Source organism: Euleptes europaea, chromosome 10 (assembly GCF_029931775.1).
Source record: "Euleptes europaea isolate rEulEur1 chromosome 10, rEulEur1.hap1, whole genome shotgun sequence".
Lineage (NCBI taxonomy): Eukaryota > Metazoa > Chordata > Lepidosauria > Squamata > Sphaerodactylidae > Euleptes > Euleptes europaea.
In genome coordinates, this window is record NC_079321.1 from 23,197,210 (window position 1) to 23,210,224 (window position 13,015).

A 13,015-nucleotide genomic window follows, 5' to 3' on the forward strand; every position below is an offset into this window, starting at 1 on the left:
GTCTGGATATTAGCAGAATTTGAAGGCTCTAATCAGGGTTGGAATTCGTTGATAGTAGCCGTACACACTCCATCCTTCATAACGTGGCATCTTTGAGCCTTTTAAAGAATTATTGTGCACAGACTGAAAACATAAAGCTGCTCTGTGTCTAGGCAGAGAGATGATTGTCTGTCTGTGTGTCTCTCTAAATGGCCAAGTTATGGTGCATTTGTGGCCTTCTTTGAAATCCTACTGCAGAGTTGCTGTAAATGAAAGGAACTATTAGAAAGGAGAGCCAGCTTGGTGTAGTGGTTAAGAGCGGTGGTTTGGAGCTGTAGAGTCTGATCTGGAGAACCGGGTTTGATTCCCCACTCCTCCACACAAAGCCAGCTGGGTGGCCTTGGGCGAGTCACACTCTCTTAGCTCCATGCACCTCACAGCGTGTCTGTTGTGGGGAAAGGAAGGTGATTGTAAGCTGGTTTGAGTCTCCCTTAAGTGGCAGAGAAAGTCAGCATATAAAAACCAACTCTTCTACTAGTTACATGGCACAAAAACTTATTGTTTATTAATATAAGTATACGTCTCTCCCATTCTGTTTGCAGATCTCAGCAGTCAGTGAAATTAGCACACGCCAGTAACAGCAGTTGGCCGCTTGAGCTAGCTTGTTATTCATTTTTCCGTATGTCCCCCCCCCCTCTCCCACAGGAACCAGATCTGCTGGTGTGGTTGACTTCAAGGGTAAAAACCTTCCTGATAAGGAAGAGGAAGAAAATGAAGCTTTTGATTTCTTCCGAGAGGACAGAGCGCCTGACGTAGTCCCCCAGTTCGAGTCCCTGAAAAAGGGAGATGGTAAAAGTGCGAAAGAAGAAGAGGATGAAGAAGAGGAAGATGATGTAGACCCTCTTGGCGTGATCAAGTATGACTTGATTTTTATCCTTATGGTAGTATGGTATGAACTTCATTTGTCCCCCCCCCCCCGCCAAAAAAAAAGTAATGTTGAAGTCTTAGGTCCAAACTCCAAGCTACATGTTACGTTTCACAGGGCAGCTGTGGGTTATCCGTGGGAAATAAGTTCTAAAACACCGCAGGGGCCCAGTTTGGTGTGTGAGTGGGGGGGTGGCGGGGGGCAGGAAGGAGTGGTCTTCTCCCTTGCACTTCTTTCCTGATCCAAAATGCCCCATGGGGGCATTATTTCCCCAATGGGGGTGTTGTATGGGCGCTTAAAATAATAAAATACAATCCAAGTAAAAGCAATTGACTTAGTTCAGTTGTAATGAAAATGATGGTTTATTTTAACTGTTTTCATGTGAAACTGAGATTCAGCTTGCAGAATATCATCCTACCCTGGTTTTCCATGACAAATCCCTCTGCTTTTTCCTCTTCAGAGACCCATTTGTTGTTTTGCTCTGCAGTGCAATCAGTGCAGTGCTGAGCAACAAGCCAGGATACCTCTGTGCAGCACATGAAAACCTAGCTAACATTAACTGGGCTTAATTAAACTGGCTTCAAACTATTCCAACCCTATGATTCTGCTATTTCAGACCCTGGCTTGATGTACCCGAGCTGGTGGAGTAACCCATGTTCAGATGGTTAACCACTGTTCGTATGACTGAACCATAGTTTTCTGTGGCATCTGAACTAAGCCATTGTCTCGTTGGCTTGACTGCAAAACAGAAGGGTATTCTAGAGAGCCGGCCACAGTGTAGTTGTTAGGGTGACAGACGGGGATCTGGGAGATCCAGGTTCAGATATCCAGTCTGTCATTGAAGCACACTGGGTGACCTTGGGCCGGTCACACACTCTGCGTAACCTACCTAACAGGGTGGTAGTTGTGAGGATAAATTGGAGGAGGGCAGAATGATTCTATAAGCCTCTTTGGGTCTCCATTGGGGAGAAAAGCAGAGCATAAATAAATGTGGTATTGACTTTTCTGATCCGTCAAACATCATAATACAGAAGCGGTTATTTGTAGTTAAGGATTGTTACAGGAAGTAGAGAAATGGTACTCCTTATCATCTATACCTTCCATCCAGTTATACTAAGAATATTGTTGAAGAGTCCAAGACCATGCAGTTTTCAAATGAGTGATAATATTGAGTCTAAATGACTTCTCACAAACCTCCAGGCAATGAATTAGAACTGGATATTACTGAAGGATGCAACCCATAAAGACTTATTTTCAGAAGAATAGTCTTATTGTATTTTCAGGAATTACTCTAGCATCAGTGGCTATCTTTAATTTACTTATTAGAATATTCTAAGCATTCTTCATTTAACAATGCCCTATATTGCTCAAAGTCTGAGCTCTTCTGTGTGTATTAAAAGCTAGGATGCGTTTTTGTTTCGCGTGATCATTATTTATGCTGAAAAGCTAGATAAAGTGCTGTTTTTCCGTGGCTGTAGGCTTATTAAAAAAAGACTGTTTTCCTATCCAAAAAAGGACAATCGTTTGAATTGGACAACATATTTCACTGAATATTCCACTAACACCAAATATAGGTAGTAAAGAATTCCAAGTGCCAAAGCTAACAGTAAGCATTCCTTCTTGGTTTCTGGTGCATCCAACTAGATTAATTGCAAATGTAGGGCTAGGATCCAGAGGGCCACCAGAAGAGTTCCACGCCTACAGAAGGGCCCACTGTTTCCATATAGACCTTGCTTCACTCGGTGTCACTCAACAGGCTACTCTCGAAATCCAAACACATGGGAGATGTTCTCTGATGCAGTCAAGAACCTGTGGCTTGAAAAAAAAGAACAGACAGAGGAACCATGCTGGGCACACATAGAACACCTCTTTGGGTCCCTTCTTCTTTGAGTGTGCATTTCCATTCCAAACTCTTAATAGAGAAGCAAAGGCCAGCGTGCTGTAGTGGTTAAGAGCAGTGGTTTGGAGCAGTGGACTCTGATCTGGAGAACCAGGTTTGATTCCCCGCTCCTCCACATGAGCGGTGGATGCTAATCTGTGAACAGGATTTGTTTTCCCGCTCCTCCACACAAAGCCAGCTGGGTGACCTTGGGCTAGTCACACTCTCTCAGCCCCACCTACCTCACAGGGTGTCTGTTGTGGGGAGGGGAAAGGAAGGTGATTGTAAGCCGATTTGATTCTTCCTTAAGTGGTACAGAAAGTCGGCATATAAAAACCAACTCTTCTTATTCTTCTATTGGTTTTAATGGATTCCCTGTCATCGTCCATGGGAGTCTAGTCAGTGAATAAGTTGCTGGCCATCTTTGGGATCCCCCCCCCCCAAATTAACAGGAGTCTCCCGGAAGTTTCTTTCCGCTGTGGCTGTAGAACTAAGTTTGGAAAGCTGATTGGACAGAGAAGCGTGAAAAGCCTAAATTCATTGGCATGGGTCCAGATTTAGTAATGATTTATGACTAAGGTCCCTAGATGGATATTCCCATCTGGAATGTCCAGCCATCTTGTTTTTGTCATTCCAAGAAACATTGCCTGCATTCCAAACATATCTTTGCAGTCAAAAGGGCTAGAAACATAATTTTCCCCCAATGAAGACTGAGATTATCTTGGCAAATGAATTGCACATGCAATAGCAAAAACATTTTCTGTGCTCTTTTGAAGGGGAAGAGGAAATACCAATAGGCCAGCCCCTGGTCTTCCAGTGCTAGTGAGCTATTAACTGTGCAATCCTGACGTGGGGGCAGAGTGGCATAGGAGCCAGCGTCATCCCTGTGCCAGCGTCCATACCACTTGCGCTGTTCAAAGTGGTACAGACGCTGATGCAGGGCGACTTTCACTGGCTCTGGGAAACGATGCAGCAGTGCGAGCCTCATGTGCTGGCGCCACCTCCCCGGCAGCATTTTTCTGGTACAAGTGCTCACGCCGGTGTCCAGAGGGGTGTTCCCAGGGGCGGAGCTGCCTTTAGGCAGCATCCAAAGCCCTTTCGCCCCAGGAACACGTCATTTTACAGGCGTTGAGTTACGCCTGCAAAATAAGTTGCATAGCCCCATGAAACTCAAAGGAAGAGTTTCAGGGTTTTTTTTAAAGGGAATTTTAAAATTGTATTCATGGCCTGGGAAGTCTCTCAGGAGGTGGTGTGGCTGCACTGTCCCTGGCCATCTACCTCTCCTTAGGATTGGGCTGCCCGAATGCAATCCTAAGTACACTTACTTGAGAGTAAGCTCCATTGGACTCCATGAGATTTACTTCTGAGTTAACAGGTTTTATTGCACTGCTTATGTCCAAAAGGGTTAAGTAAGAAGGGATTGGTTAATAATTACAAGTGAAAATTTTGAATTTCTTTGGTTGCAAGGTAAGATTTCACTGCTGGCAATATAAGAGCTGCTTCTTTGATTGCTAGAATTAAATGAGCAAACATGAGTGGCTGTTTATGCACCAGGTAGTTTTCAGCTAAAAGAGATTACTAAAATTCCAGGGGGATGGAATTACTGGTTCTCTTTAATTACTCAGCTAGCATTCATCCTATACTGAGATTCTAGAGCTCTGAAATAGATCCCAAGGGGGAAATATACGATTTTGTATGTAGTGGTAGAAAGTGCCGAAAGAGGTTGGGCTAGATGCTACATAAAATATAAGCAAATAAATCTATTTTTATTATACTGTGCACCAGTGTATGTTAAAAACACTGGGCCTACAATGCAGGCTACCTAAAATTCATGAACAAATATCAACAACACATGCTCAGTTGATGTCAATACATAAAATGACCAAACTAAGACCAGACGCATTTCGGCCTTAAATAGGCCTTCCTCAGTGGTCATTAAGGTTATACTAATTCAGGATGCGTATTATAAAATTGTTTTATGTATGACCACTGAGGAAGGCTGAAATAAGGCTGAAACGTGTCTGGTCATTATATGTATTGACATCAACTGAGCATGTGTTGTTGATATTTGTTCATGCATTTTAGGTAGCCTGCATTGTAGGCCTAGTGCTTTTAACATGTATGCTTTAAACATATATTGGTGCACAATATAATAAAAATAGATTTATTTGGTTATATTTTATGTAGCATTTAGCTCAACCTCTTCGTTTCCTTTGACTTCCCTGAGCCTGGCTTGTGTCGAGAAAGGGCAGAGTAGAAACCTAATAAAACAAAATAAATAAAACAAAAATATCTACTCCCTCCAGTGCCAGAGGCAGCGTGCCTCTTCATATCAGTTGTAGGGGAGCACAGGTGGGAGGATGCTGTTGCAGTCATCCTCCTTGTGGGCTTCCTAGAGGCAGCTGGTCAGCCACTGTGTGAACAGAGTGGTGGACTTGGTGGGGCTTTGGTCTGATCCAGCATGGTTCCTCTTACATTCTTGGAATTGCAAGCTTTGAGAACTCATCCATCACCTTGCTTGCAGTATGTAGAGGTCATCCTCTGGTGAGTTCAGTACCATGTGCTCGTAGCTGCTTTAAGGCAGAGTCCTCCTCCTTGGTGTGGCCAGAAGACTGTACTCAAGGGTTTTTAGCACCAGCCTTATCCCCGCCCCCAGCAGACCCTTTTTCCCTTCCTTTCTGCAGGAAATGTCTACTCTGCCTTTTGGCCTGCGGAAGCTCTATAGCTTAGGTAGGACTCTTGCTGCCTATTGTCCTTCTCCTGGCTAGGGTCAGTTGCATTTGTATGGCACTGACTGGCTCTGAGGCGACCACTCCCAACTTGTTTCTCCACCAGGGTTGGACTAGATGACCCTGGTGGTTCCTTCCAACTTGTTATTCCATGACATACCTCCTGCTAATCATTGAAGAGTCCTTCTTAGCCCCTATGCTTGTACAAACAGTGCAAACTGAAAAATTATCCTGTGGGGTTGCAAACTTTGGCATTAATCCTGGAGACATTTCACTGCAAACCAGATGGAGGTTTTAAATTGCTTCACTCTGTTTCTTGAGCACCTCTGTCTCATCTGCCCTGGTTCTGCTCTGTCCCCATTTCTGTTTCACACAAATTGATTCACTGGATGCTCCCTTTATCAGGTAGGACATGGGGAGAGTGCACATTCCCTATCCTTTCTTCCATGTGACCTGTTCCTTGAAGCTAAGAACTCCAATCTGAGGAGACCTGATTGCTTGGCTGATTTGTCATGCTCTTGGAAATGTCACTTCCAGAATACTGTGACACCATCGGCAAGCATTGTAGATGATGGGGACGGTGCTTTTATTGTTTTTTTCCACAAAAATCCCAATACGCTATTAATAACAAAAAGGAGAGGTTCTGAAACTACTGCTCTAGATTATTAAGGGTGAAAACTATCCAGTGTTGAGAAATTTACTTCCATTGATGTGGACTTGATTTTGTATTGATCTGTTTGTTTTTAAAACAGGAGTGTTAAGTTATATTGTTTAGAGACATTTGTCTTTCTGAGTAATCTATTAGCTACTTTAAATAGTCGGAGGGGTGTTAGGAGTATAAACCATTTTAAACTGGGAGTGCCTTAAGCATGTGCTTAATTTCTGTTGCCTGAATTACATCCTACAACAATAACCTTCTCAAGGTGAATTATATAATTGTGTGTGTGTGTATGTATTATGTCAGGCAGTGGCAAACCACCTCTAAATGCCTTGAAAACCCTATGGGGTCGCCATAAGTCAGCTAAGACATGAGAGCAAAAAAAAAAAGCATCTATATTATACTATCTATCTTTTGATGGAGAGAGGGAGGCAGAGACATATATAGCTTGAAGCATTCAGCTTATACAGCCATCTGTCCAAATACACAGCTGAATTCATCTTGGGAGTTTGCTTTTGACAACTGTTGAATCCAGAAAGCATGTTTGAACACTGCAGTGGGTATATGACGCAAATGCTTGTACTGCTTCCAAGCCCAGCGTCTTGTCATAGCTGCACCTTTTAGATGACAACTTTTGTAGTCTGGCAATGTGTACAAACAGCTCCTAAAACATGTAGGTATAGCAGTAACTCAAAATGATGTAATAGTTTTTTTTATATATATATGGCAACGGAACTGATCTAGAGCACTGGTTCCCAACCAGGGGTCCATGGACCCCCAGGGGTCCACGAGAACCAAATTAAGGTCCGCGAAACAAAGCTATAAACCCATAATAAATTAATATTTTCAATTAAAAGTTCTCTATTATAAAATATATATATTCAAATATAATTCTAAGTTTAATGTTTAACTAACAGTTATGATTAAAGTTTATTTTCAAATTCCCTGAATTTTTATTTTGAACCTTGGGGTCCCTGCACCGAACAAAAAAGTCCTAGTGGTCCCTGGTCAAAAAAAGGTTGGGAACCACTGATCTAGAGCAACTTCCATTCATTTTAGTTAGGGTTTTGCAGAAGTTCCCAATGTATCCATCTTCTGTATTAATTTATATTTATACTTTAAGAGTTTTCTTGTAGGTGTAGTGGTGTTTTTGTTTTGTATGCTTAATATGTGTTTTACAGGGCAATCTTCAACAGTTACACCCATCTAAGCACTTTGACTTCAGTGGACTTAGAAGGTGTATCTGCTTAAGATTGCCCCGTTAGGGTATATTATAGCCTAGACCATTGAATACCATGAACAGTGAACAATCCTTGCTCCCAATAGTTTGCTCAAGAAGAAAGCAGGGTGTGTGGATGTTTTCTTCAAGGATAGCAGTTTCTACCCCCTCCTGGGTAATTTTACTCTTAAGGCCAGATCTGTGTAGGTAGACTGTATCCCTAGTTTTTCAGGGCATAACTTTCTGAGCTCCAAACTAGCGATATTTAGGAATAAAGATAGCTTACTTAGCTCCAGTGGGAGGCCAGACTCTCCCCCCCCCAAGGATATCAAGCATCAGAGACAAATCACTGAGTACCCAAAGGGAACAATTTGTTCTAAGAATGACATACTCATTGCCCTACTTAGAGCCTAACGCCTTTTTTATATTTACACAGAGGAAACGAGGCTGTACCCGTGCTTTCCCCTGCACAATTCATGAAGGCGTCAAGGGAGTAAGGCGATTTAGGACAGGGAAACTGGATGAGGTGAAAGGGTTAAACAGTTCCTTCACCCTGCCTTGCTGATCAGCAGCTTATGGAGTTTCTTAGAAGAATAACAAAAGAAGAAGAAACCCTTGGGAAATCCTGATCCTGGATCTCTCATGTGTCACACTTGCCTTCATTTCGAAACCAATGGGGGAAAAGCAAGCGGCAAAATCCTTAACATGACATAACAAATAGGAATGAAACAAAAGCTAATGAATATTTGAATCACAAATGTAAAAAATGCCAATTCCTATGTCATGTCTAGTCAGATACAGGTTGTCCGTTCTATGGGGGCGGGGCATGGAGTGCAATTTCCTCACTGGTTATGTGATCAGTTCTAGTTAATAGTCCTTCTGGGTTTGCGCCACGTGTTCCAGCATGATAACCCCCAGTTGTTTTCTCACGCTGCAAACAGTTTTGAAAACGGTTTTACTTCCACACTCCAAATTCCTGTTATCCTTCAAGATCTGCCCAAGCTTCAAATAAACATCTCCATTGTGATGCTTAAACAACCATCGGAGGAAAAAACCCCAATACAAAAAAACCCCAATACAAAACCCCCCACTACCAGTGAGCACGGTCTGTCAGCCTTCCTGTCTCTTCAATATTGTCTTATGGAATACTATATTATATGTCCTCCATAACTGAAATATTACGATTCTTAGGAAATATTCTTGTTGTGTAGGAGGAGAGTTTCCTGATCCCTTTTTTATCTTAATTGGTATGCCATGTAATTTATACTAGCACTTTTACTTTGAAAAGGTGCTTTACAATCTTGGTTGTGTTTGTCCCCTCAACTATCCGAAGAGGAAAATAGCTGTTATGTCCATTTACTAGGGAGAAAATCTGAGGCTGGGATCAAAACAATGAAAAATGATAAAGGTGTTTCTGGATTCTGCCTTTTTAGCGCTCGGGTGGTGGAGAGGCAGCTGGGAGCATTTGTTTGGCATGCAAAAAGTTCCAGGTTCAATCCCTGGTATCTCTAGTTGAAAGGACCATGCCGTAGGTGATGTGAAAGACCTTTGTCTGAGATCCTGAAGCGTTCCTGCCAGTCTGAGTAGACAGTTCTGACATTGCTATCAACGTCTGATGGTCTTATTAAGTGTAAGGCAGCTTTTCGTATGAGCCAAGCCTTAGGTTGTATTACTTCAGGCAACAGGTGAGCATGCCCATGATGGTATTAAGTGTAAGGCAGCTTTTCGTATGAGCCAAGCCTTAGGTTGTATCACTTCAGGCAACAGGTGAGCATGCCCATGATGGATGCTTGCCCTGTGAAATTACATTTACACACTTGGTCCTTGATGTTTAGTTTTCCTCACACAGAGAACTGTGCGGTAGGGACGGGAAGGACATTCATTCATATGACTCCTCATCTGCAGTCTGAAGTGGTACAGTCCAGATACACAGTTTGTGAGAACTAGGCCAAAATGTCTCAGAATCACAGAGGGTAGCAGTACAGCGAAATACTGTCCAAGAATTCTTCATACTTCAGCTGAACTAACTGGGCAGATTGAAACATCTTTTGTCTTGAGGGGCTGAGTCGCCCTATTATTATAAAGCCCTTAAATAGAATTCGGAATGAGCATTACCTCATCGATCGGGCCTCAGTCCTTCATCCCGTGGAACAGGAAATGTTGAATCACTTAATTCACAGAGCCGTTTTGTTGACAATAGCCAATGTGAATGGGGGTGAATTTCAGTTGCCTGTTTTTCTGAGCCTTTAATGAGTTTAAGTGAATAATTGGCTTGGTTTCTGAGAAGGCATATTCATGGCAGCGAAAGTGTATGTAGGCTAACAGAAGCCTGATCATGAAGGTTCACACTCACCGCACTGAGAATATTAGGAAATAAGTCTAGTGGGTCTGAGCATGTGTTGTTTGTGTCTAGGGCTCCTATCCACATGACCTTTCCTGTGCGCGAGTGAGTTGCATACAAGGTCTTTTGTGTGAGTTCGCTTCCAGTGTGTAAAAGCTCCCTTACCCTACTCACCCAGAGGCAATTTTTACAAAAGGCGAGTGGCTATTTACAGACCTGTTCTAGGTTACCTACTGTGACACAGGAAGGAATTATTTGCATTCCAGATGTGAGACAGACACAGATATTCTGGAGGTAAAAAAGGTAAAGGTCCCCTGTGCAAGCACCAGGTCATTCCTGACCCATGGGGTGACGTCACATCCCGATGTTTCCAAGGCAGACTTTGTTTGTGGGGTGTCATCTTCCCCAGTCTTCTTCCCTTTCCCCAGTTGTCTTCCCTTTACCCCCAGCAAGCTGGGTATTCATTTCACCAACCTCGGAAGGATGGAAGGCTGAGTCAACCTTGAGCCGGCTACCTGAAACCAACTTCCGTCGGGATCGAACTCAGGTCGTGAGCAGAGCTTGGACTGCAGTACTGCAGCTTAACACTCTGCACCACGGGGCTCCAGCATTAATCTGAAAGCAATCCTTGCGTTTTTCTTCCTCAGTGGCCAAATATTTTCCAGTGAAATACCTTATTTAAAATATCTTCCAAACAATTTTAGGGCATTGGTTCTTGTAGGTTATCCAGGCTGTGTAACCGTGGTCTTGGTATTTTCTTTCCTGATGTTTCGCCAGCAGCGGTGGCAGGCATCTTCAGAGGAGTAACACTGAAGGACAGCGTCTCTCAGTGTCAAGTGTGTAGTAAGAGTAATATATAGTCAAAAGGGGGGGTTGGGTTTGAGCTGAGTCATTGTCCTGCAAAAAGTATCAAAGGTAATGTGCTAATCATTGTCCTGTAAGTATCAAGATAATGTGCTAATGAGGGTGTGGTATGTTAATATGGAATCATTTTATCCTGAAGTGATCTGTTAACATGTGGAATCAAAAGCTAATCCGCATGGCTATTGTGGACTGTAGTCTTTGTTAGTCTGGAGGTTAACAGGACAGGAAGCCAAGCCTTATTCATTCTTAAACTCTTCTGTTAAAGTTGTGCTGATGTTTATGAATTTCAATGGCTTCTCTGTGCGATCTGACAAAATAGTTGGTAGAATTGTCCAGTATTTCAGTGTCTTGAAATAAGACCCTGTGTCCTGTTTGTGTCAGTCCATGTTCAGCCACTGCTGATTTCTCAGGTTGGCCAAGTCTTCAGTATCTTCCATGTTCTTTTAACCTTGTTTGCATGCTGCGTTTTGTGGTCCCGATGTAAACTTGTCCACAACTGCAAGGTATACGATATACTCCTGCAGAGGTGAGGGGGTCTCTTTTGTCTTTTGCTGATCGTAGCATCTGTTGTATTTTCTTGGTGGGTTTAAACACTGTTTGTAGGTTATGTTTTTTCAAAAGTTTCTCCATCCTATCAGTGACTCCTTTAATAAATGGCAAGAATACCTTTCCTATAGGAGACTGTTTTTCCTGAGTTTTCTGATTTTTGTTTGGTTTAATGGCCCTTCTGATTTCATTTCTGGAATAGCCATTTGCTAGCAGTGCGTGATTTAAATGATTAATTTCTTCCTTGAGAAACTGTGGTTCACAGATCCGTCTTGCACAGTCCATTAATGTTTTGATTATTCCCCTTTTCTGTTGGGGATGGTGGTTGGAGTTTTTGTGTAAGTAGCGATCTGTGTGAGTTGGTTTCCGGCAGACCTTGTGACCTAATTGAAAGTTTGTTTTACGGATGACAAGGGTATCAAGAAACGGGAGTTTTTTAGGGCAAACTAAAACTTTTTTAAAAATGCCAGAAATATTTTTCTAGAACTCACATCCAGGGTCTGAGCTGTAAATCTTCTCAGACACAAGAAGAAGAAGAGGAGTTGGTTTTCATACCCCCCTTTTCTCTACAGTAAGGAGTCTCAAAGCGGCTTACAATCGCCTTCCTTTCCTCACAGCAGGCACCTTGTGGGGTAAATGGGGCTGAGAGAGTTCTGAGAGAACTGTGTCTGGCCCAAGGTCACCCAGCTGGCTTCATGTGTAGGAGTGGGGAAACCAACCTGGTTCACCAGATTAGAATCTGCCACTCTTAATCACTACACGACGCTGGCTCTCACACCACGCTGACAGGCCTGCAACGTGTTAGTGTGGCTTTGCTGCCTAAGTACAATGAGATACAGAGTTCCATTCTGCTAGTGGGAGGCACATCTGTCAGCAAAACAGAACTTTCCTTCTTCCCTCATCTCATTGCAGCCCGCTGATCTCCCTGAAATGCTGCTCCCAGGAGACAAGGGACCAATAGGGAGTATGCAGCAGGAGGGGTGAATCAGCAGAAACTGTTCCCCCCTTCCATTAATGGATAATTTAGCCTGGATCTAACCCAATTAATGAGCTTAGTGCACCTGATAGGAGTAAGGGCCTTTTTCTAATTTTAATATTCTTCACTGGGTGTTAACTGTTAAGAGATAGCGCTGTTACTTGTCCATGAGATCTTGGAGAAGGTGACCCTTTTGAGCTCCTAGGAATGCAGCAGCAGTTCTGAAATTTGAAAGAAGACATAGAAGGAGACCGAGACAGCTGCTAGTTTGCTGAAGTGCTGTGGAGCATAGGTCTTGCTGTCTGGTGTTTTGATGCAGGGTGGAAGATCTGTAGCCTTCCAGGAGAGCTTCTTTGCATTTTTCTGTGCTCTGTTTTATTTTTATATATGTCAAAAGGCTGTAAGTCTTCAGTGTTTTCTCCTCCAAAGGGAAGGAACTCCAAAGTGTCCTTGCCACTTCTCATCACTGAGGGAAGGTGTCCATAGCAATATCCTAGTTCTTTTCTCATCCAGTATTGCCCTTTCCAGGTGGTACTTGTGGAGAAAGCACAAAAGATATTGCCAGAGTGGCAGAGGCCAGAAAATATTTTGGCCCCAGTGGGATGGGTTGGATTGCCAAGTTGCAGCTTTTCTATCCTTGCTTGATTTGTTTATTAAAAGATTTCTACTTGACACTTCCAGACAGCTCTGGGTGGCTTTCAACACCTAGAATAAAGCCACTTTCGTACAAACAAACAAACCACACGACCCCCAAACAACCTTCTTTCAAACATTAAACATATCAACAGAATGTACCTGTAGAAATACAGATCTTGGAAAACCCTCCAACTCCAAGCCCTCTGCAAAAGGCCATCCCAAATAATACAGTCTTGCATGCTTTTCAGAAGGCTGGGACTGGA

The 13,015-nt window shown here is 43.0% G+C and overlaps 1 protein-coding gene across 1 annotated transcript in view; it reads left to right on the forward strand.

The window, feature by feature from the left end:
- Nucleotides 1-13,015, forward strand: part of HS1BP3 (HCLS1 binding protein 3) — a 42,734-nt gene that overhangs the window by 11,607 nt on the left and 18,112 nt on the right. Inside the window, exon 4 of the mRNA XM_056856686.1 lies at nucleotides 685-895. Coding sequence (XP_056712664.1) covers nucleotides 685-895 — 211 coding nt within the window. The remainder of the gene's footprint in view (nucleotides 1-684; nucleotides 896-13,015) is intronic.